At 46.9% G+C, this 25,587-nt stretch overlaps 1 protein-coding gene across 3 annotated transcripts in view; it reads right to left on the bottom strand.

The window, feature by feature from the left end:
* LOC144178644 (semaphorin-5A-like) overlaps window positions 1–25,587 on the bottom strand; it is a 179,877-nt gene that overhangs the window by 22,228 nt on the left and 132,062 nt on the right. For all 3 annotated transcript variants that reach the window (XM_077706647.1, XM_077706648.1, XM_077706649.1), the window contains 10 exons: window positions 20,496–20,760; window positions 13,366–13,465; window positions 9,197–9,305; window positions 8,532–8,630; window positions 7,801–8,014; window positions 6,748–6,836; window positions 5,929–6,128; window positions 4,374–4,509; window positions 2,942–3,054; window positions 1,432–1,633 (listed from right to left, as the gene is read on the bottom strand). In XM_077706647.1, the coding sequence (XP_077562773.1) occupies window positions 1,432–1,633; window positions 2,942–3,054; window positions 4,374–4,509; window positions 5,929–6,128; window positions 6,748–6,836; window positions 7,801–8,014; window positions 8,532–8,630; window positions 9,197–9,305; window positions 13,366–13,465; window positions 20,496–20,631 (1,398 nt within the window). In that variant the 5' untranslated portion in view covers window positions 20,632–20,760. The remainder of the gene's footprint in view (window positions 1–1,431; window positions 1,634–2,941; window positions 3,055–4,373; window positions 4,510–5,928; window positions 6,129–6,747; window positions 6,837–7,800; window positions 8,015–8,531; window positions 8,631–9,196; window positions 9,306–13,365; window positions 13,466–20,495; window positions 20,761–25,587) is intronic.

Below are 25,587 nucleotides of genomic sequence, written 5' to 3'. Positions count from 1 at the left end.
AAGTGATCAATTCGTTTTTCATCGGCACACAAAATGTGGAAGCAGTTGAACCTCAACCTTATCAGTATTGCTTTAAACAAATTCGCGATTTAAGAATTTCTTTTCTCCCAATCTTTAGACCCATAAAATCAGCGAAACATCGAAATTCCCAATTTAATTAAAGCCCCAGGACATGGAGACTCCAGGTCACAGTTATATAGTGGAGTCTCTACAGTTACATTATATTGAGATTTCACGTCGCAGTTTTGTGCACTGCCACAGGGCCGTTTAATCGTACAATGTTTTGCCTCCCCACCAGCGATCAATTTCCTAAGCCGATATTTTGAATTATTTTTTTTTTCTTTTGCTATAACTTCCTCGCAACAAAAGCCATCTGCCTATCTCAACAACATTCACCCCCATTTTTGGCAAGCTGTCCCTCTAATTTACAATTACATCTCCCCCAAGTGATCTTTTTTTTTTTTTTACTAACGGGGGTGCAGGTTAAACTTTGTCCTAGCAGAGCAACCTTTTCAAGTTTCACAAACTACATTTGGCCACAACTACAGCCAACTTGGGACAAGCTCTCAATTGCTTAGCATTGTTGCTAAGGGCCCAGATGAAATCTTCAGTCTTGTACCAACCAATGTTTTGACATATAAAAATGAGAGAGAGAGAGAGAGAGAGAGAGAGAGAGAGAGAGAGAGAGAGAGAGAGAGAGAGAGAGAGAGAGAGAGAGAGAGAGAGAGATAGAGAGAGAGAGAGAGAGAGAGAGAGAGAGAGAGAGAGAGAGAGAGAGAGAGAGAGAGAGAGAGAGAGAGAGAGAGAGAGAGAGAGAGAGAGAGAGAGGAGAGAGAGATTGTTTGCCCCATAATGTTTCCACCTTCCATCATTCCTCTAAAAACAGGCAGGTCTGTAGGGTTGCCACCTGGCCGGTTTTTGACCGGCCCGACCGGTTTTTTTAGAAAGCGGGCCGGTTGCCGGTCCATACCTAAAACCGGCCGTCATTGGCCGGTTTTTTTCCCATCGTGCCACGATTATGATCGTTTTGGCGTTTTGTAAGTGTCAATTCAGCGACTACGACAATAAATATGTGCCGACGAGCTGCGCAAAGACACGTGAGCAAAGAAAATACGTCACGTGTTTCCAGAAAATCCCATTTAGGTTTCCTTTTTAAACACTCTCAAGCACTTTCTGCGCAAGTTTTATGTTGATTTCTCACTAGGAAAACGCTACAATAACCGGCATTGCATGGCAAAAAACACGTGGCGTCTGTTTTCCAACACAAATTAAACCATATATATATATATATATACCCCCCCTCTCTTCCCCCCCCCCCCCCCCCCACACACACACACACACACACACACACACAGAGGGCCGGTTTTCTTTTGGGGGAAAGGTGGCAACCCTACAGGTCTGTCGTACCTCTAAAACAGACAGGTCACTTACAGTATCCCTGAGAAGCTTCATTGTGAAGATGTGCCTGGCTCTTGGTGGAAAAGGGTGGATCTCTTCAATGAGGCAAGTCTCGAGGAGTCCAGGAATCACCACCAGTTTCTTGATGGCGCCTTCCAAGGTAGCCACGAAGATGACATGTACTCCGTCGTGGCTGTACTTGGTGGGGACCACGTCAACGGTGATGTGGCTCAGCCTGAAAGAGGTCGGTCGAGATGTGTTTAGAAGCTGAGGCCAACACGCAGTCGCAAAGCTTTGGTGTCAGCTGTGAAGTGTGTCTTGTGCCTATCTTTCCACTAACTTGAGAAGTCAAGCCGAAAGAACATGGCTTAACCACAAAATGTTAATTGTGTTTGTTGTTGCCCTAGAGAAGGGAATTCCAAACCTATCAGCCAGAGGGCTGTAGTTTGCAGTTTTGCAAGTCAAAGTGGAAAATAAATTAGCCATAATGAATAAAACAGTAGGAATGAATTTTTCACAATGAGAAGGCCAAAATGAGATGAATAGAGCTTTATACTGATATTTTGTGCTCGGCGTATAATTTGCATGATCGTCATTAATAGAACGATGACAGCATGCAACAATTATGAGACAGAGTGTGTAGCATTCAAACACTTGGTGTAGAGAACAAAGCGTGCTGGAGGCTCTGATGATGACAACAGTTTCATGATGCTAGCCACGGGCAAGGCTCTCATGAGAAGAATCGGGGAGCTGATATTTTGATTCCACAGAACAGTGATCGCAAGCTTGGTGAGGCACTTATTAAAAGTGGCTTACTTTTAAGATTTCATCCTTTTTTTTTTTGTTTGCTTGGTATAGTGTGCTGGAAAATGTGATGGAATTGTATCATTTTGTAAAAACTAAGCAGTTCCCTAGATTTTGTACAGTTATGCCAATTTTCCCACTCCACAGTTGGGGCAATAGTACTATGTTAGCTGATTTTCATCCAACTCCTATCAGTGATGGAAAACTGTCCACAAAATTATCTTCAAATTTTCCAAACTGAGCAAGTTTTCCATAGCAGGAAAAATTCTTCCGTAATTATATCTTGCCAAGCTGATGACACAAATATCCGATAACCTGGCAACTTGCCTCTTGGCAACTGGCAACTGGATTACAACTTCCCTCCACTAAAATGATCCCCATGTGTGTTTTGTTGAGTGTCGGCTCTCGTGAGATAACAGGAGAGCTCAAGCAGTCCAAAACGACCGTGTGGCCACATTCCTGGGGCAAGAGACAGCCGAGGTTTGGGGGAGCCAGGATCCAGAAAAAAAAATCTACGTAACTGACAATGAAAATTTCAAGGTGAGAATTCCTAGTTCCACAATGTGTCAACTTGATGCTAGCAGTTGAGCACTTATTGAGCGAAAACTGACGCTCTCCTCTTTTGATTTTGGGCATGGCAAAGGGGTGCATAAAACTGCATGTGTAAGTAATGTGGCTCACAATTGGGAGTATTTATTTCTGCACCCGAGTTACTACATATAAGGCATCAGCCACATACCTCTCCAACTCGCCAGTGTAGAAGGGCCTGGGACTGACTGGCTGCACAGCCTCATCTGTCAGCTGGTAGTTGTGAGCTTCGATGACCCTTTCGTTGTCATTCACAGCCCCACACTGCAAGATATCATGGGGCAAACAATGCACGGTCTTCAAGTTGTCACTTCAATACATTTGAATGCAAATGTTTTAAATGACGTGCTTTGAAGTACGGCACTCTGCACTGCATGCAACACGAGTGGGTGTGCATTGTTGACTGATCCTCGTTGCTTAACCTTGATTCTTGAAGGGAAACACCTGGTGTGACTTCTGTAACCATTTTACACTGTTTCTTCGCCGTCAAGCTCATTTCAGTCGATCTTTTTGGCCGTTGGACGGAGAAAATTTTACATTCAAATACGGACTTGGCATGTCCAAACGTATTGGCAGTTATAAGGCGTGCCATAATTCAAAACTCCCAGTTAAGTGCACATGGGTCTTCAGGACCGAAAAATTGCCCAGAAAAGCATTTTTCCAGGTAACCGTTTTCGCTTGATTTGCACTGTTTATCCTCCACGGAATTCGTACGTAGAACAGTACCAGGTACCTATAAAAGTCATAGAAGCCCGATTTCAACAAAAAAATTACAATTTTCCCAAAATTCCCCACTGTTCTGTCATGAGTGGTATCGCAGTGATACGAAATTCTCGAGAGGCACATCCCAGCATGTAGTACAGATAGGAATAGCATTTTTTTACACTGAGGCTTAATGGTTAAACCATGCAATATGCGAAGCAGATTTTACATTTTGCATTTCAGTAGTTCTTTTTAATTAGCGTTATTTTTAATTGGTATGCAGAAGCAGTTTAAACCTAGAAGTTAGAATTGATGCAAACGTGTATGTGATTGCAAAACAAAATAACTGCTTCCCACATTTCATTTTCCACACAACTTCTGGTATTTATTCGCGCCTTGCTGGTGATCTTTTGTTGAATAGTTCTTTCCCTATTGTTCTCAAGAACAATCAAGGAAATTTTTTAATTAACTTGTAAACTAATTACATTACATCGAAACTAACTGGATATTTGAAATCAGCTAAAAAAAACTGAACAAGTCCATGAAGTTTCATCAAAATTGGTTGGAAAGCAAAACAAAAAGTTTTAAAGACCATTGTCCCCCTTAACACAGTCCATGCTGGGCTGTCTGACACAAACTTGGCATGGTGTTCAGTGCAGCCACAAAATGCCTTACAGCCACTACAAAGTCGGGCCAAGTTAGAAAAAGTAATGTTCCGCATAACACATTCTCAAATTCTTCACCAGGCTTGGTCTTTCCACCAGATATAGGCTTGTCTTTTTGTCTTTTCCAGCCCAGTGATTTCAACCTGATGAGTCAGCCAGGTGAACAGATATTGCAGGAGCAGATAATTGGCCTAGGCTAAGCAAAGGCGTGCACACCTGAAACTGCTGTCCGGCAGTCGTCGAGCGCTCCCAAGCCGACTTCTGGGATGACTGGAACTTCAGAGGGCCTTCAAATGCATGCTTGATGGCCGACATGTTAAAAGCGCAGATTGCTGAACCGTAGATGCTGTTCCTGCGGCGAAAAAGTGTGAATGGTGCAGTCAGTCATGGGTACCTTTGTAGAATAATATGGTAACCAGAACAGCTGATCGCAAGTCACGATGAAGTCTGGCCACACTACTTGGTCACACACACTTGCCCCTGCTCCTTAACTCTTCTCATGTCGTAAAGTTGCAAGTTGGGGGGGTGGGGGAATGAAGAGGGAGGGGGGGGGGGATACAGGAGAGTTGCTTTACGAAAGCTTAACCCTTTCAGGGTCAATGACGTACATGTAAAAAGTCCCCGGCAAACGCCTTTAAAATGGTCAATGACGTACATGTACGTCATTGCTGGTATGTTTAAAAAGCGCACCTTTTTGGTCATTTCTCTCACTTGGCATGTGCTAGCACACTGCGTAAATACATAAAAAAAATTTCTTGTGCCAATGGCTCTTCTTTTATTTTTTTATGCTTTACTACAGTGGTGCGCTGGCTATTGCTTGTGCATCGGGTGACATGCGGGGGTGCAGTGGCTGGTTTCAGTTTCATTCTCCGGGTGTTTCCCGCTTCTTGCACCCACGAAACTTTCGTAGAATTTTTCTTACGTTACTCATCAATAAACCACGTGTATATAACAACACGAACAATTTTTTTCTCACTTAATGATCACCCTAAAAAAATTAAGCCAATTTTTTCTCGAAATAGACTCATCCGAAGATTTGATATCAGCAGTAAAAAAATCGACCCTGGGGGGTCAGATTTGGCAAAAAAAAATTTGCCCCTCAAAGGGTTTATTAAAGGAGTACTGACACGAAATTTCAAAGCTCAGATAACTATGTAAAAGCGTCCTTTGTATATGGAGATACCCCTCTGGCGTTTAAACTGTAACCGTTCAGTAGAACAAATTTTAAATTAATTTTAATCCTTGCGCACGCACGAGAAAGCTCATCTACACCATCAAGCAAGCTCATGACATCATCTGCGCTTCGACCCAAGTGGCTGACGTCAGGGCTCCCGTTGCGTATCGAGGCGGCCGCGGTGCTGTTGGCACACACTTTTCCGCCTTGTGTGTCATGTCACAGTTTTTGGTACTGATGTCACATGCGTCTACAGCGAGTCGGGCCGTTCTGGTTCGCGTGCGTGCCCGGACCAGCATTGGCTCTGGTGCAATGAGAACAGGGACATCAAATGCGCCTTCTCGTCATGGTGGCTGCCTCAGTGTTCGCTTCACCGAAACTGAAACTTATTCGAAAAAAAAGAAATGGAGCTGTAAGTAAATACTTATGCTGTGTTTGACAATCTAATGTGCCATTCTATGATCAGTGGGCTCAAAGGCACCAAAGCCACGAAAAAAACGTAACATAAAATTTTCGTGCTGGTACTCCTTTGATAGGAGTACTGACACGAAATTTTTGCGCTACGTTTTTTAAACACCCTATTAAATAGGAACTTACTCTCCGGTGATGAATGTTGCATAGAAAAGTTGCTCCCTCTCCAAATAGTGGATGCTCTGTATTTCATTGTAGTAGAATGGGTAGAACCCAGGCAGGGAGCAGTTGAGGCGAGCCTTGAGGAAGGTGGTCCAGTTGTCCTTGAGGCTCACCTGGCCACCCGGGTCGTTCTTGCACACTCGAGCCACCCTCGAATACACGGCCTGCACAGTTTTTGGCAACCAGGTCTCAAAATTGAATGGGGAAGAAAAAGTCTGGGACTATAGCGATATGCTCTCAAGATAACATTGAAAGGCTGGTACTGCCACAAAAGGCAGCATTTGGCACAAGATTTTCTGGCATTGCTGAGAGCTGTGTGCAGCTATCAGCTGCATAGCTTTGAGATGTCTAGAATTTTTGCCATGTCCTTTGCTGGCTTGTCCCTCTTACATTCTTGCTGTAACAGTGTTAATTTATGATCTCCACATGGCAGGTCCTGTGATACATAAAGGCAAGTAGATCAGATACTTCTACTTAAGTCATAGCTGTAGTGTACCTGATCCCTTTCAGCTCCCATAAATCATGAAGTGACTTCATTATCGTGTCACCTGGAGAAGTACAGAAAATAAACTTGACTGCTGGTGCTTTTGCATTTGCTGTTGAGTAGCAATAACACTGTGCCCAGTGATAATAACTGAAGCAAAAACTTTGATGCTAGGTAGTAATTCATTCCCTTTGCAAACTTTGTCAGAGCAGCATCAAAAAAACTGCTTGGCAGAAATCAACGCGCAATTTTACGCTGGAAAAAATAAAAATGCCTCGTTATCTGATGACCAAACTCACCTTGCCACAGTTCATGAACTCGACAGCAGGCTCCCTGTAGAAAATGTAGACGAACTCGCCAATCTCGAAAGACCCGACAAAGTTTGGTTCTGAAGGAAGAAAAGCGTGGGCTATGGAATTAACGGGTGATCACAATAAATGCCAGGAAATTATGAAAGCCAAGGTAGCAGCAAGTGAAGCGACACGATGCACTGATCAATGCAACATGCAGCACAGCCTTTTTTCAGGGAGCATTTTTTTTTAAGTTTTTTATGGCGCAGTAAAACCGTGTTAGAAGAGAGATTCAAAAGACCCAAGAAACATGTCTCTTGTAACCAAGGTCTCTTGTAACCCAAAATTCTAAAAACAGCGCGGAGTCAAACATGACCACTTTGTTACATTATATTAGTATCGAAGCATATTCAGACAGGTCGAAAAGAAAATTCGCACTATGGCTTAAGAAAGTCATTTTGTACTAGTTTTAGGGACTGCAGATTGTATTAGCTTCCTTCCTAACTTTTGTAGGTAAAGCACTTCACTTTGCAAGCGTTCCTGCTTTCACAACATCGTTAAAGTGTGCTTAGACAATTGTCAGCCTTAACTGCCGGCACTTTCTGTCCTACAATATCCTCATCATCCTACTCCTCTGGTTCATCTTCTAGGGCATCATTTAATTGCACAAGGATCACATGATCTGTAGGCTCCTCGAACACACAAGGTCCACATCTGCAGACACAAACTCCTCAAAACTTTCTGGAACCTCTGCGGTCTCTTGGATGCAGGCCCAAGCTTCATCTTCAGGGCAGTTTTCCACAAGGTCGTTCATATAAGGCCCCCTTTCATCGTGCCTCTTCTAATTAGTGAAGAATTTACTCTAGGGACCCAAAAAAGTTGCCCTTAGTAACAGAGTGTCTCCTGTAAAAATGTCTCTTGTATTCAATGTTGCTAGCATGGTGAACATAGGAAAACCAACCAAACTATTTTTAAATGTCTCTTACAACCAAGGGTCGCTTGTAATAGTGTCTCTTGTAGTGAGCTTCTACTGTAGATGAAAAGATGCCACAGAGTACTTGCCATTGAGCCACTTGTGGTCGTAGATGGGTGTGCGCAACGAGCGCTCTCTCCCCATGACTCGGTACAGAGCGTAGTCTCTCGCGGAAAAGTCCAGCGGTGACGCCACATAGTAGTCGCCTTGTACGGTCATCAGCATAGTGATGTTCGCGTGCGGGCTGTACGGCGCCTTGCCCATGCCGTCCACTTTCTCTCTCACAGTCGCCAGCGAGTTTATCTGCGCAACAAAGGAAGCTCCATCAATGTGCTGCACTTGGAACAACAGAGGCACATCCTTTCAGGTCATGAAACCGTGATAATTACTCATATGCCTGCTTATTTGAAAAGCAAATTAATGTTTGAAGAGTTCAGCTGAAATTCCTTAAAACTAATTGCTCTCTGGTTGCCTTCTGAAGTAGGTTCCTTTCTCATGCTTTAGTGGCTGTTTGGCCGTGTCCTTTTACAACGCAAGACCTGTATTTTCCATAAAGGTCAGTGCAGTCAAGAATGTGCACTTCAGTAAAATATGCTTCTGGGCTAGTGGTCCATATTTCTTCAAGAAAAAGAGTGCTAAAAACCACGACAGAAAAAATGAAGAACGACGAGACAGATGCGCGTCTGTCTCGTCGTTCTTCGTTTTTTCTGTCGTTGTTTTTAAGACTCTTTTTCTTGAAGCAATGTGCACTCCAGTTGCTGAGGTAAAGGCTCATCCAAATTCCACGAGCTGCCACAATCTCTAGCGAAAAAGAACTCACGTCTCTCCAGGTGCACTCCGGAGAGAAGGCATTTGTACCACAGCTGAAGAGCCGTTCCTTGTGGGTAAGCAGCACCTTGATGTAGTTCCGGCAGTCCTCCTGCAAGCACATATGAACTCGTCAGTGCTTGCCCAACTAACTTCAGTCATCCCTGAGGCATGTTTCACATTATTTTACTGCAAACCTGCAAATCTATGAAACTTATCCACCAGGAACACGTTCCATACCCAAAGGTATTTTCAGAGAGACACCTATGTCATTGGTCCACCCACCAAAGTAGAACAAAATAAAAGGGGACCAATGAAAGGGCACCAATGAAACAGTGTCCACACATCAATACCAAAGTATTAAGTCGTTAAAAAGCAACGCATTGTCTTAATGTATTCCTACTCGGTGTAAATTGCAAGTTCACGTATGAGGTAGCCCTCAAAATTCAAATCGAAGCACCACTTGCAGTAAATTTGTTGTTTGATCGAGTTGGTCATACATGCTTGTAGGGATTTAAAAGCACTTCAGAAAAATAACACAGAAAACACGGAAAAATACAAGGTGCAACTACCCCAAGTGCTGAGGCGTATTGTGTGTGCCTTTCCCTGTTTTGGTTCATTGTCTTTCTGCATAACTTGCGAGTCTCTGCCCCTTAAAATAGACCACAGGTTTCGTACCTCACTTTGACCTTTCTGGCGACAGCTTCGCACTGCCGAATTTGACGCTGGAACAGGGAGTTCCTCGAGTTTCTTGAAGTCCTCCAGAGCCAGCCGAAAGATGTGGTCCCTGTGAGCAACACATAACAGAAAGAGACAGGACGTTTTGTGAGCACAGCAAACCGGTACCCTCTCATGAGGAGTTTAGCTTTACAGACTGGCTGCGCACTGGTATCCATCATTTTCAGCGGACACGGCACTAAAGTTCAGTTATGTTGTGTATTAGCCTCTTTCCTTCCCATCTCCAAGATCTTACCTAAGTAGCTATATTTATCCTGCTCCACTTCTGCTTTGCTGCATGCCTAAGCCTCCCACATCTTTGTCTGTTTTTAGAAGAATGGGGCACTAAAGGCCTTAACAAGTAATCCCACGGCCTTTCGTGAGTACCTTTGCTCCATATTTAGGGCAATGGCGACCAAAAATTGTTTTCTCCCTCATGACCAATGGACAGAAAGTTGCTAGCAAATTGTACATTTTTTTTGCCAAAGCTTTAAAATTCGTCATGACGTTGCAGCCAATCAAGGAGAGCACGCACGACATGTTTTTGTGGAAGAGCAACTGAAAAACATATCCTTTTCCCCAAACCTTTCTTCTAGTCTTTCAATGCTATATAGCAATAAATGTACTCTACATAATTCGATGGGAATCCAAAAATGCTGTTATTCATGAAACGTCAAAAATGTTAATACATGCATGGACATTTTGTCAGCCAAAAGCAACACTTTTCGTCAAAATGGCGAATTCATGAAAAATTTACAAAGTCAAGAATAGGGTGCTATGTTGTAAATAACGCCCGTTCGATCCCCCCTTCCCCCCACCCCTCCCTTACCCGAGGGCCGGCAATGACGAGCACACAACTAAACACACAGACATTGATTACCCTAAGCCCCATCGGTGCCAGGCACTGCTACCTTCACACTCACAGGACACTAGAACCATCACAACATTCAACAAAGAGCCATCACAACATTCAAAAATGTTTCGGCTCTTGTTTTATGGCTAACGGTGTCTCGTTTGGTTTAGAAATAAACACTTAATGCTGTGATTTCTCTCTCTTGTTTTTTTTTTTTTTTTTGCCTATTATGACGTCACCCGAAAGATGATGTCACACATGGTGAAGTTGAACAGCCTACAGTATCATTCAAAGCATTTCCAGAAAAGGAGGTGCTGCCGCCTAGGAGAATCAGTAGAAACTACCCGCGCAATTTCCCAGAACATGCCCACAATGGCGACTATCGGCCGGACATGTCATTTAGACGATTTCACAGGTAATCTTGAAGTTTTTGGCCCTTGGCTGTTGTAAATATATAACCAAACACAGAAAGTGAAAAAAGACAACAGTTCACGCGTTCACTTGCATATGTCTTCTGACGGTACTTACGACATTCTTAAGCAATGGACTGAAATCGAAATTGATATCTTAACGGCAGTTATAGTAAGAGAACCTCCCGAGTAATGTTGAAGAGCAAAAACTCGAGCCTTATTGAAACACGTGCTTATGAGATCCCCGCCTACATTTATTTTACATTGGCCATTGACCTGAAGTCATGGTTGTTTCAAGAAACTGCTTACACGTCATTATCATCATCATAATCATCAGCCTGCTCAGGTTTACTGCAGGACGAAGGCCTCTCCCATTGACCTCCAACCGCTCCTTTCCTGCGCTGCTCGAACCCACAGTTTACCCCCGAATTTCTTTATTTCATCCCTCCATCGGATTAATGGCCTTCCCATTCTTTTAGACCCATCTCTTGGTATCAACTTTGTTACACCAATTGTTAACCGGTTGTCGGTTCGTCTCACTGCTTAGACAGGCTCCAGCAATTGTGTTTCACCATTTACAATTTGCGACGCCACAAATCGAAGAAAATATAATTCAGTGCCATTACACTCCGTGAAGGTGGGTGACCAGTGGAGATGCTTGTGGGTTAGTGGGTTACTAGTTGGCAACAAACTCCGGCTCAAACCGCGCTCAGCGAGATTGTCAGCAGGCTTCACTGTGCGACACGCAATGTGAGGAAGCTAGCTTGCAAAGACCAAGCTCACACCTCTTCTTGAAGTCGGCTTTACTTCAAAACACAACTACTTTGCTAAGAAGACATTTTTACTGTGCGATATATGCCATCTTTAATCAAAATATTAAGAGCCGGAGGTGAACAGGTGGCCGAATGCAGAGGGTGTGCGAAAGCGAGGAATAAGTAGGCTTCACTGTGCAACATGCTATGTGGGGAAGTCAGACTACGAAGCCAAGCTTACACCGATCTCCTTAAAGTCGGCTTCGTTTTCTACACACAAAAGGGAGAGGGTACGCATACAGCGCGAGAGGAGAACACGTGCGGATAGCCACGGCACGTGCGATAATACCAGCCCTGGAGCTGGGGGAACGAGCGGTTTTGCAAGTCATATGGGCGAAGAAACGAGGGAAATAACCCATAACTGCACCGCTGTGTAAACAAGCAAAAAAACTGTGGTTGATTCCTCTTTGATATGAATCGGCAAAACACGAAAGTGAAATGTGCAGCGAAATCTTCAGCGAAGCGAGCAGGATTTGCGGATCGGCGGCTGTCTTATGGGCACGCGTGGCGAGCGACGTCCTACTGGCGGGTCACTTCGGCAAAGGAGTACTGGCGTCATTTCCGTGACGGATATGACGTCAGTGAAATCTTGGTATATCCCGGCATAAAACACTCTCGTGTTAAAATACAAAACCCCAAAGCGAACAACCCTAAGTTTAACCTACTCTTTAGTACTAAAGGTTGCTTCCCCGCAAGAAGACCCTGTGTGCAGGGGTGCACCCTTTACAGTCCGCTTGCTTCGTCGTGCTGGCGTCATTTCCGTAACTGATATGACGTCAGTCAAATCTTTGTGTACTCAGGCATAAAACACTTTCGTGTTAAAAATTCAAATACATTTTGTGGTTTCACGCGCTCAGTATAAATGTGGGTAATGAGGCGTGCAGTAGTGAAAGCTTGGGGTATAATTTAGATCAGCGGGAAAAAGAAATATAGCAGTGAATAGCAGCCCAAAAGTGGCGTCAAATGCGTCTTTTTCGGCATTTTGTGCAGCTGGACAGTCGTACATATGCACGAGAAGGCAGGTGTCCTCAAGGGGAAATCGGCTAATGAGTGGGAAACTATTTATATCAGAAATGAGCACGTTCTGCCAGCGTTGAAATTTGCAGCACCTCAATGCGGTCGCGTAATGGTATTGATGGATTGTGGGGTTTAACGGCGCCGTAGTGGATGGCTGCGGATTAATTTTGACCACCTGGGGATCTCGAACATGCGCCTAAATTTAGACGCAAGGGCGTTTTTTGCTTTTCGTCTCCATCTAAAAAACAGCCACCCCGGACGGGAACGAACCCGCATCCTTGAGCTCAGCAGCACAACGCCTTAGCCACTGACCCACCATGGCGGGTGTCGGTCGCGTAATACACGAGTTAGTAGCTGTGATTTGCGATGAAATTCCGAATAAAATGAGTTTGTTCTAAGCGACGGGATAAAACACTATCCATCATGTGTGGAATTATGTTCGAGTGCGTGGCGTTCACTCGCATATCGACTACGGTTGAGTCTACTTATACGATACTGTTTATAACAATATATCGGATATAGCGATGAACAGCTATGGCACCGTCAACTTTTGTATTCTTTCTATGGTAAAATAAACCACTTAACAATGCTACAGGGCCACGATATCGGACATAACGATTGAATCCGGTTATATTGTGCACCAAAAGTGCAACACTGACGACTCTAATGCCGCGGTTGCGCAGCCTACTCAGGTAGTGTCTTCGTAGGAGGCCCAATGCGTGACACAGTCCCTCGGGGACTTTGTTTCCGCCAAGGACATTTACCTCAGCTAATTGAAGCGCCTATAGATGCTCTTGGAAAAAATTTGCGCTAGCTTCACACGCGGCCAACAAAGGTGACCGACTGTGGCGTCTTTTCCGCAAATTATTAGTAGTACGACCTTGCTGGCATGCGAATAAAATGTTTTTGAACTCTGTTCCGTCTTTTTATTTCGCAACCCGCTTATAACAATTATCGCTTACAACGATGATATTTCCTTGGCACTTGGATATTGTTATAAGTGGACTAGACTATATAATATAAACGCAAATCACGCACCTCGCTCCCACAATCAGCTGGTATCTGTGGATGTCGAAAAGAAGTTCCGTGAAGTAGCCGGTGTCCCCATGCGTGAACCGGAGCATTTTGTCCTCCAGATCTGAAAAAAAAAAGTTAAAAGCACGGTTATCGAAGGTGTCGCTGGAATAAAAAAAGACTGTGAATACGGTTTGATAAGGGAATACATGGAGCCTGCTCATGCTAGCGCACACACTCCACATAGACACGCAGGATTAGGGCTTATGACACAAGGCGAGGTTAAATGTGGCAAACGCGATTTCGGGCAGTCGATAGGGTGCTGCTGAAATTTCTTTTAAGTTCACAAAATTACCAGGATAAGGGCATGCTAGGGAAACTACCTAATTTTAACGTGTTGATAAACAAAAGTAAAATGCATTTACTTTTTACAATTCCCTGAAATAACAATTCGCCGCTACATTTTTCAAACACTATATTCCATAATTTTCACATTATATATATAATTTCCGTAAGCAGGAACTCCACGGGGACCGCAAAAAAACTTTGAATTAACCGAATCTTCAGTTACACGAAAGGGCACAATAACAGCATTGTTATTAATTCGCAACACGACTCTCGTCTCCAAGACGAGCGTATACGACGCGGGTTGCCCCGGTATTTGAGACTTATCTCGAAAATCGAAGCCTCAAGCGCCCACCAAACAAACTGCTTACACGGCGCTGTGCACAAAAAAAAAAAAAAAAAAAGAAAGAAAGAAAGAAATAAAGAAAGGAAAAAGGAAAGAAAAAGAGAAGGTTGAGAACCTGAAATGAGAGATAGCATACGCTGGCGCGAGTCTGAACTGGCCTGCCGCGTTATCAACTGTGCGCGGCCTCAACTGCGATGGCGCGACATCAGTGCAATACACGGCGTTGTTCTTGGACTTGAAAATTTTGAATTTTATCAGAAAGGACCGTCAACTCGACGCTTGTTATTCGAAATAATTTCCGATTAACCGGTTAACGGGCTTCTAGCTTCAAATTATCGAGAGTCGACCGTATTTCTTCATAAAAACAAACAAAACTCGCTCTTGCGAGTTTTTATTTCTTTATATGAACATGAATAAATAAATGAGGGGCTCGGTAAATTAAGACACAAAATAAGGGCAGGCAGTCAAGAAAGCCAAGGGGAAAATGTAAGTCATTTATCCTTGAAACAGATGCAGAGTTTTTTTTTTTTTTTGAAAGAAAAAGTGCTCCCCTCCACTTTTTCGTGGAGGGGAGCGCTTTCTTGTCGGCGGGAGGATAGTGGCCATCGCACCAGACGCGTATTCTGAAGGCCGTGGGTTCTGATTCCCCTCTCTCTCTCTCTCTCTCTCTCTCTCTCTCTATATATATATATATATATATATATATATGTATATATATATATATATATATATATATATATTGTAAGGCGAGGGAAGACCCCACACAAGTCGGCAGCAGTACCAGCAGTCTGGGTTTTAATCCGCCCGTCGGTGACTCGACCGAACAAGCCACTCGTGACGATGATTATCTACAGATGATGATTATAATGGGTATGCACAGATGAGAGATTGGCCCTACCAACTCACGGCGATTGGCCACAGCATATATAAGGGTCCTACAGCGAAGCAAGTGCTCATTAACGTTGAATGCACTCACCCACGCCCACACTATATATATATATATATATATATATATATATATATATATATATATATATATATATATATATATATATATATATATATATATATATATATATATATATATATATATATATATATATTGGGTTTATATTTTACAAGTGCTCTGAGGCCGGCCAACTAGCGCCGCCCCTCGACCACCGCGGGAGACGTAGAACGTCTTTTTTCCCAGCGGCCGCCACGTAAGACGTGGTCGGAGTCGGGGTTAGCAATTGGCATATCCGAACTGCTGGAGTCAGAGCCCTCGTAATGCATGTAGCAGAACAGAAAGATACGGGACGAGGGACTCTGTAAGGACACATATCAAGGTTGCAGTCGTCATTGCCAGTGCTATTCGGCTGTTTCCGAAAATATTTAATAGTGCCGAATAACGTGTGTTCATCATGTTTCTTTGATATAGTGATAAATAGGCGAAAATATAAGTCGAGAAAAAATCCGCCGTTTTTCCAGGAGCGGGAGTCGAAACGTGGCGGCCGCTGGGAAAAAAGACGTTCTACGTCTCCCGCGGTGGTCGAGGGGCGGCGCTAGTTGGCCGGCCTCAGAGCACTTGTAAAATATAAACCCCCCCTGTAAAGTCGAGAGAGGAGCCGCTGCGGGGTAGCGTAATTGGTTATCGCACCGCGCGCGCAAGCGGAGATGTGGGTTCGACTCCCGCTCCCGGAAAAACGGCGGATTTTTTCTCGACTTATATTTTCGCCTATTTATCACTATATCAAAGAAACATGATGAACACACGTTATTCGGCACTATTAAATATTTTCGGAAACAGCCGAATAGCACTGGCAATGACGACTGCAACCTTGATATGTGTCCTTACAGAGTCCCTCGTCCCGTATCTTTCTGTTCTGCTACATGCATTACGAGGGCTCTGACTCCAGCAGTTCGGATATGCCAATTGCTAACCCCGACTCCGACCACGTCTTACGTGGCGGCCGCTGGAAAAAAGACGTTCTACGTCTCCCGCGGTGGTCGAGGGGCGGCGCTAGTTGGCCGGCCTCAGAGCACTTGTAAAATATAACCCCCCCCCCCCCCCCCTGTAAAGTCGAGAGAGGAGCCGCTGCGGGGTAGCGTAATTGGTTAACGCACCGCACGCGTTATGCGGAGATGTGGGTTCGACTCCCGCTCCCGGAAAAACGGCGGATTTTTTCTCGACTGATATTTTCGCCTATTTATCACTATATCAAAGAAACATGATGAACACACGTTATTCGGCACTATTAAATATTTTCGGAAACAGCCGAATAGCACTGGCAATGACGACTGCAACCTTGATATGTGTCCTTACAGAGTCCCTCGTCCCGTATATATATATATATATATATATATATATATATATATATATATATATATATATATATATATATATATATATATATATATATATATATATATATAATATATATAATTCTTGGTTCATACCGGACTGTTCACATCGGCATCGAGACTGGAAGCAGGACGTACGAAGACTGCGCGGCTCCGCGCATCCGCGTGACGATTACCGCTAAGTGCCCCGGAAGAAAAGCGTTCGCCTGAAAATGACCGGCGATGCATTCACAATGCGTGCGAAAACGAACAAACAAAGAACAAACAAAAAGGTTGCCTGCATGATTTCCGCGCCTTGTGTGCGGCCAGATTAGGCGCCCGAGAGAGGCGTTCGAGCGATGCGCCGGTGGTATTTCACTCTCGTCGCCGGCACTCCGCTCCAAATTGGGGCAGCGGACCAACGGCGGCGCCGGCTCTTTTAAACGACAACAATTGCGCGTATCGTTATCGAAAGTACCCGCATCTGCGTATAGAACCCGCCCGGCGCGTGCGTTTCGCACGCTCTTTCGCCTCCGCTCCCACCTAATTAGCCGGGCCTCGGTACGCCGCCGCGGCGTTACTCGAATGAAAGTGAAACGTGCCCTCTGCACCGTGTTATGCGTGGGACGCACGCGATTAAACTGATTGTGTGCGCGAGGGCGGGTGCTCGGCGGTGGTTCTGGGGCGGGCTGCGCAAGGGAAAGCCGCAAATTGCCCTTTAACCGAAGTTCTTTGCGGGAGGTGATTGGTCCCTATGCTTGTTTAGCTGCGCTCTCTTTTTGTGTGTGTGTGTAGGGGGGGGGGTGGGGGGAAGGGGGGTAGGTACTATGAACAGGAAACGCATCGTCGGTCGTACTAGAGCGAAACCGTGAGCAGGCCTTCTAACCTAGAGGGTGTTGACTGAACCCGCAGCTGTCCAAAGAAGAACGCGCAAACATGACCTGTGTTTTCCGTCTGCCGACGGCCTGAAGCAACAGACACTATCTCAGTGCTATAGTCATTGTGTGCAGATCCTATACATGTGTTTAGAGGCGACTCGGGGAATGCATTATCGTTACTCCTATGCACAGTATTTCTAAGCGGTTTCAGTTCCGCCATAGACGTTCATTAACAGGTCACGGGACTGCTGTTACTCGAGAAGCGATACTGCTCGCGAAGCTCGCGAGCGCCTTGCAGCATGGTCGCTGTTCTGCGATCAACACTATAACCCTGCAGGGAGTTAAGAACTCAGACACGTAAGGCTGCGTTATGCATGACCCGAAAGCATCGCATTTTATTTTAAGCAATGCAATGACGAAAGTATCGTCACTTTTACAATCACGACATGTCGTCCAGAGCCCATCGCAGGAGGTACAGAACCGATGAAAGTACTGCCACTAATATACAATCATGACCTGGAGTCTAGAGTACATTGCAACTGACGCAGGATCGATATTGTGTTCTCTCACTACCTTCCGTCACGATCATGATACCTCTGCGTCGTTGTCTTCTTCTCTCTCGTTAACGAAAGACACGTCTGATCATCCTACTTAGCCCTATACATAAACGCTATTCGCGTAAACGTGCTTTTTTAATTAGCACGCAAAGATTATCTCTGTGGGCCTCAGTTCATGTCTCTAACGAATGTTTCCTAATCGAAGGCCGCACGCATTCACTAGGCCTACTTTTTGTCAGCTGCGACCAAGCACCGTGCCGTGATGCAGATGATGCGTATTGGACCCATACGGCCGAATGCCCCGGGTTCGAATCGCCGCCGTCCAAACTTTCTTTCCGTTAATTTAATTCTTGCACTGCCGGGTATTTTCATGACCATCTTTAGGTCACGCTAGAGTAACTCTAGGGCACTTTAGAGTAACTCTAGGTCACGCCGGACGCCGGTTTTTCGCGTAATGGGGCATTTAATGCTTTCGTATTACAACAAACGACGGTGCACGGTGTACGTGCTTTCACTGGCCGCGGCCACGCCGTCACCCGGCAGTGCCAGAGTCACAGCCGTTTGTCGGGGAAAACGCCTTCTACGCCCCTTTCTCATTACCGGACGTTGGACGGCGCTCTTTCGAAAGTGTCGCGGCTAATCACAGGGCTCAACCAGGACACAATCGGGGTCACCTTGACGGAATTGACCCGGAAAGCTGGCTTGAGCTGCCTTCTCGTATGCATACAACGAAGCCAGGCGACGCGGATTGGTAGGCACGTCACTGTACGCCGAAACGGCCGTAATGACCGCACTGACTGTCTCCCTCCGCGTGTCAATTACGCATGGGCGTGCTTTTGTGTGTGTTCTGCGCATGTGCGTAGAGTGATCGCACAGACTGTTGCTTCAACCCTCCTGAAAAATAGAAAAGCAAGCCTCTCTGGAGCCAGTGCTACCCCAGAAAATACGCGCTCATTTATAGACAGACATGTCTCGAGAGAGAGAGAGAGAGAGAGAGAGAGAGAGAGAGAGAGAGAGAGAGAGAGAGAGAGAGAGAGAGAGAGAGAGAGAGAGAGAGAGAGAGAGAGAGAGAGAGAGAGAGAGAGAGAGAGAGAGAGCATAAGCTACCAAGATACGTATGAAGCGATAGTGACACCGGCTTACTGGTTCTGACACGGATCCTACACCTTAAAATAAAACTAAATAGCGAAAATTTTCAAATTTCGAGGGTTTTACGTGCCCAAGCAACACGTTGGCTATGAGGCAGGCCTTAGTGTCGCGTTTCTTAAACACACTGGCGTTTTCGTTTTCCGCCTCCATCAGAAAAATGGCCGATCGAGTGCACGCCACGTCTTAGGGAAAATAAATGGCGCAAAAACCGGGTCTACAGAAGATGAAGAGACAGAAGAGGTGAGCTCCTTTTGTGGTCCGGTCCTGGCGCTGTTTATTTTCCTTTCAAGGTAAAGTGCACTCTGCAAAGTCCCCGTGGGGAGGGGGTCTTTACCACAGTGCTCCAATATAGTCAATCGAAGCGGCCTAGTGTGCAAATTCGGCGACTGACGTGGCCGGGCATTCAATTAGAATGAAAAAGGGCCTATGCACAGGTGCATTGTGCAATGCAAAACGCCTCGCACGCCTTGCCTGTTACGTTGGGCTACGTCATACGTTGGGCTACGTCAAAAACGCCCGTTTCGTGCCACTATATCTGGACGCAGTTCCACTTGCGACGCTCCTGACCAATGACATGCACAGAAACCGACGCCCCGCCTCGCTTGCGCTGTATCATATGATTTACGTCCGGGTAGCTTGCTTTGAGCCAATCCGGGATTGCTCTAAGTGGACACATTGAAACGGACGTGAAATGAACAAAACGGGAATTCCGCCACTGGAGTTGATGATCAGGCCCGTGATGATGCCGAAGGAATAGCGAGGGTCGCGGGCCCGGAGCCAAACCAAACACTCATCATTAGCCACCAAATGGATATGCTGCATTTATGTAGACCATCATTATGATAATAAAAAGGGGAGCGCCCGGAGCGCGACCTTTTTCTTTCAGTGTACCAATTTTTGCAGGGGCGTTTTATCTTTCAACCTGCAGCGTTCGTACAACCAAGATTTGTCCATAATTGAAGCTCCGACACACGGCGTTAACGAATTACTCACACTCAGAGGAACTGACAGGGCTTCGTTTTATCACGAACTAGCTAAAACAGACATTAGGTTCGATTTTTTCTATTCCTTTTTTTAAGAAAGTGGTCCAAACACAGGATGTGGTGTAAAGGCGACCAACAGCACCTCAGTAGCGCCATGAGAGGGATTCATAAGATGATTCGGCGGCAGCCTGTAACGTGTCAGCAGTTCGCTCTGTCGTTGGTCACTGGTTTGGTCGCTTTGGTCACTACTCTAGTCACTACTCTACCACGAAGGGTATATATTTAGCACGAAAGTACCATCGCGCTCACTATGACGTGGGGTTAAAGACCAAGTACGCATTAGGAGCACAACGTCCTAGTGAATCATGCCTTATACTAACGTGTATGCCCATAGTCATTGTTTTGATGATATAATCGTCTGAATACTAATGAGCGGTGTAGGTCATAGTGAGCGTGATAGTACGTATACGTACAAACATTTCGCTGAAGTAAGCCACACATGACGGCCGGAAAAGACAAAATTCCGCCGAATAATGACGCAAAGAGCTGCAACTGCCTGGTAGTATATACTTGCCTTTCTCGGAGACCGTCGTGTGTGCCGATGTCGTGATGAGCGTGCCACATAGCAGGGAAGCGCCGAGAAGCCTGAGGAGGAGGAAGGCATGCCTGGAGGAGAGCCACAGGGGCCGCGTAAGCGAGGATGTGCTCATGATGCCGCGATTGGCGTCACTGGGAGGTCTGGACCGAACTGCTGCTGCTGCTGCTGCTGCGGCTGTTGCGTGACCTCGACCAGCTCGCCTTCGACGTTCTCCCTGCCGCCGCCATCTCGACCAGCGGCTCTGCAAATAGCAAAAGGAAGCCAGGCTCAGAACAGTGACTATACGGCAGAACAAACTTGGGCCCAACAAGGGTCTTACATACTGCGCCAACGTCAGATCGCTTCTCGTCACAAAATGCGGAAATTGTGCCAAATTTTGACGACAACCTGACAGGTGCCATTTATCGTAATAACGGTGCTTAACAGCTATGGTTGGCACAGGTACAATCACTTAAGGGGACCACCGCAGGACAAGCAGCGCTCTAAAGAACACGAAGCCTCTCAGTAAGAGTTGGTGTGCACACCAACATACATGCTATCTGGCTCCAGTCTTGCAGTATTTCTAATTTTGTACCATATTCGTTCACAGTTCTGGCAGCCGGATTTGTAAATTTGTGCCATCAGAGACCTGAATCACGACCAGCGGTATAGCGTACCGTAGCAGCGGGTGTTCGCGCTTCAAACCTGCGAGTGACAAAAGAATTGTACGGGAAAGAAACTGTCCGTTCGTCTCCTTCCGCCCTCGTTTGTCGCACTCATCGTTTCCGCTCCCACGTCTTCCTTCGGGGGGAAAGTGGACGCGTACCCGGAGAAAGGCCCGCCGAAAAGCAAGTGTCCCTTCATTCACGTATCTCCACACGCACACACACACGCGCGCAAACGTCAATGATTCTACCAAACAGTTGGAACAAAAGCGGATGTACTCGAGCACTTTCACACGGAAGTAGTGTGGCGGAAGGAACAGCGCGCAATGTGTCTAGCGGGGCACCAGCTGAACAATCGCTCGTGCGTGAAAACAGAAGGCTCGGCACAGCTTCCAGCAGTGCGCTACGATACGAAGGAGGGCGCTTGTGGGAAATCGCCAGCGGCGCCTGCAGGACAGTAGGCGACGCGTCGTCCTTTATTGCTCGACGCTGATGTATTGGTCGTAATGGCGAGCGGCCATAAATGTAAACGCTGCCGGAACACGGGGGACGTCAACAGAAGCTACAGCCCGGGCCTTGTGTCGTAGAACGCTGCTGCAAGCGCCCTCTGTTCCCTCTCCGCACGTCAAAACGACGCTGCGGAGGCGGAGGGTAGACGTTGCACGGACTTGGCTACGATCCCTGGCAGGTGTGCCGCATAGCTCTCGTGCGAGCCCATATAAAACGGCATTTAATTTGTGACTGACACGTCGCCCTTTGGTTGTTGCGAAGGAGGCGGACACGTGCTTATGAATGAACAGCTTCTTCGTGTTCTGTGTTGCCGCAGGACTTGATGGTGCTTCTCAAGCCACCAAATCAGCCTGTCATTCACAAGTTTTTCCATTAGCTTGGGCACACACGATGTGAGCTAAGCGGGCCGGTATTAAATGCGCCCTTTTATACGCGTACCATTCGATAAACGAATGACTGTACCGTATTATTTTTCTCCTCTCTGCTTGCATGCGGGCTGAACTAAGGGCCACAGACTTAAAATACCCCGGGGTCGCGCTCTACGGCGTTCTTAGTAACCGAGCCCCTATTATCAGCGATTTCTATCAAAAGCTGCTAAGTGTTATTACGGCGTGACCCGTCACAGCCGGCAGTGTGGAGTGAAGCCAACGCTTGCGGTTGCCGGGCGAGTTCCCATTCCGACGACCTGCAGAACGCGCGGGGAGGAACCGCGGCGGCGTGTAGGACAAGCAGCCTTGGCCTGCGCTGCCATGTTCCGCGCGGGCATCGTGCCCACGAAGCCAGTTACCGCCGCCAAGGCCGACGTCGTTTCCCTCCTGTTTCGCCCCATTTTCGCCGGCCACGACTTCCACGCAACGGCGAGAAGAGAGAGAGAAAAAAAAAGTCAGGTAATGAAGTCGCCTAGATCATGCACGAGATCATTGTGTGAGGACCTACTGGAACGTAAGTTCTCGATGATGCTTCAGGAGTTGTGCTTATGCGGGGCTGAGACTCTCAGCTCATAACTTCGCACACAGCCGACCACTGACCGGGAAGCTGCGGCAGAGACAGCTGGTTCGCCACCAAGTTATTTTGTGAACATAGTAGCATCCATACTCATGGGAGGATTCTTGACAACTCCCTCTTGACTGTTTGACTGTTCGGACGTGTGGTATGAGGGAAATTAACGTACATCGTAGTTCTTTTTTTTTTTACCGTGATGTTGGTGTATATAGCTCTCCTATTTGTGAGTGGGACAAGAATTCGGTAAGCCACATCGCACCGGCGAATTAAAACCGAAACACTGAAGCACGTCCTGTAACACTGACAGTATTGCTGATAATATCATGGTATTCCAATGCCAGTGGATTATAGTTGACACCGGAGTGACTTAAAAAACTTCAGCAAGGATAATCAAAATAAATGTATATGCAGAGTGCTTACGCAAGAGACTGGAGTAATCATGGATATATCGTACAGCTTCAGCAGAGGCGTACTTTGTTCCGTTCGCGTCACCGTCCCTGTCTTACGCGCTGCTGTTGCTGTTGGAGCTGCTGGCGGAAGCTGAGCGTCACAACTTGTGCTCTGGTATCGGTACGGGACTCCAGTAATACGTTATCTCCGACATATGACGCGACTACACCAAAGATCACAGACACCGCTGATGCGCGCTATAACATTCAGGAGATGCCGCAACACTGCCTATCGAAAACCTCGCGCCGGACAAACTGCACCTCCACTCCTGCCCCATTGGACCGCCACTGGACCAAGTAGCACGGTCTCTGCAACTGTCCGGTGGGCCATCGACACAGAGTGACCGCCATATTTCCTGCCCCATGGCCCCGAACCTTAACGTCTCGCGCGTGCGCTGAAATACTCCGCCGGGGGCGGTACTACTCCCTCCTATAGAGTTTCTGTATATAGCTCCCCTAGGGGAGCAGAGTTGCGCGTCCATTCGCCATCTTGAGTTCCAGGTCGTGCGGAAAAGCCACCCGCAGCACTGAAGGCGGGCTTTCCTGTCGAATTGGAACCCGCGGCATGATGCAATCAGACGGGCCCACTCTTGAACTTTACTCCTACCTAAGGCGCCTACTCCTGCCAGTCTACACTGTCCATCGAGCTGCAGACTCGCATCTGCTCTGCCCTCCTTCCGGAGTGTCTGCCCCCATCGCCCTGAAAATATTAATAAACATGATAGCGATATCGCCGCGACGCCGCAAGTTTAGGTCCACCGATCAGCGTGTCGCTGACAGCACAGCTGGGATGCGCTTATCAAGGCATGGCGGCAGTCGCTGTAAAGCATTCAAGAGGTTTCCAGAGTTTGGGTATTGCGTACTGCTTTCTTGCACGCACTCGATTTAGTTATTAATTTCCGGTCAGTATTGTGTTTCTTTTCGAAACGCGACTTGATAGACCACGGCTTCAAGACGAAAATTCGGTTGAACGCCTCAGGCTGGCGCGCACTACCTTGGGTGTCTTGGCGATTCCGCACCGAGATCCGGCACGGGGCCGTTTCCGCTACGCTTCCTGTATAAACAGGCAGAGACATAAAGCACTCTTGAGAATGCGGGTCGTGACGCCGGGGCTCCTTCCTGCCCTCGTCCCTGTCTGCCGGGATGCGCGTTGCTCGCGTGCCTCGCGTGTCCCACTTGTACAGCGACAGTCGAGCGCGCTCTTGGAAAACGGAGCCGCCGTCGTCCTCTTCTTCGCGGTCGGAGAGACGCGGCAGCGGAGAGGTCGCTTCCATTACTAGGGCGCCGTTTAGAGTGATGGATCACTGCCATTCAGAGACCGGGGCCCGTCCGGGAGCCCGACCAGCAGGCATGGGCGCCCAGGCAAAGGGGCGCGCGTCAGACGTCAATGCGGAAGGACCTCCTCTCCTCCCAGGGGGACGACGTCGGCCAGTCATTAGGGGAATGTTGTTGGCTAGCAGCGCGCCGAGATGTGCGCGCCCACCGCCAGGCCGCCATTGTTCTGCGGCGAGCGTCTTCTGAATCCCTCGGCTCCCCCTAGCTACCCGAACAAAAAGAAATAAAGCATCGGGTGAAGAGAAAAAATGGCCCAGTGCTCACCTTCTGTTCTATTCGGGGAGCAAGAAACGGAGGCTACTATACAATGAGGCTCGCTTCTATATCCCTGCGCGCAAATCCGCGGTCACATGCACGCCTCCTCCAAAAACGCAGCGTCCTCCTCGAAGGCGTAACAGTGGCCCCTGTAATGCGCCTGCCTTTGAAAGGAAAAGAAAAAGATAAGACGAAGACGAAAGCGCGCTGCAAGCGTAATGGGTGACTGTTATAAGTGAGGGAGAGAGAGAGAGATAAGAGGGAGAGGGTGACGTTAAAAACAATGGCTGCCCCGCGAAGGTTTAACGGCGTGTTGTCACCACTCCCTGCAACCCCGCCTCCATAATGCGGGTGCAGATCTCAGAGAGGAAAGAAAAGACCGCTGTATTCTTTGGCCAGCCAACGTTTTGGGCTTCAAATACGCCCTCGAAGTGGCAGCGGTACGTGACCAGCGCGTAGAGTATGAAGGGATGCAAGCGGAAGGACGTACCATTGAGAGAATGACAGAAGATAACGGTTTTTATTTGCGCGTGAACTTCGCTGTTGAGACTGCTCGCCGTGGGTGGCCTTGTCCTTTTTCGCGTAATTTTTCTTGCTTGAGTGGGTCGCCGCTCGCAATGCTCACAAAACAGTGTGATAAACGCTCATAGTTACGCTCCCTGGAAGCACGCCGTCTAGAAAGCACGTTAAGCAACGTCGTCCCTATTTATGCAACGTTACGGTGTACGGAAAGGCAGTATAAACAAAGGAGAGAGAGAGAGAGAGAGAGAGAGAGAGAGAGAGAGAGAGAGAAGAGAGAGAGAGAGAGAGAGAGAGAGAGAGAGAGAGAGAGAGAGAGAGAGAGAGAGAGAGATGGTCAAAATTAACCCAGGG

The sequence above is a fragment of the Haemaphysalis longicornis genome, unplaced genomic scaffold (assembly GCF_048455015.1).
Source record: "Haemaphysalis longicornis isolate Haplotype H1 unplaced genomic scaffold, Haemaphysalis longicornis Haplotype H1 scaffold_4, whole genome shotgun sequence".
Classification (NCBI taxonomy): domain Eukaryota; kingdom Metazoa; phylum Arthropoda; class Arachnida; order Ixodida; family Ixodidae; genus Haemaphysalis; species Haemaphysalis longicornis.
The sequence above is the reverse complement of the archived record's forward strand: the minus strand, read 5'-3'. Positions and strand labels throughout refer to the sequence as shown.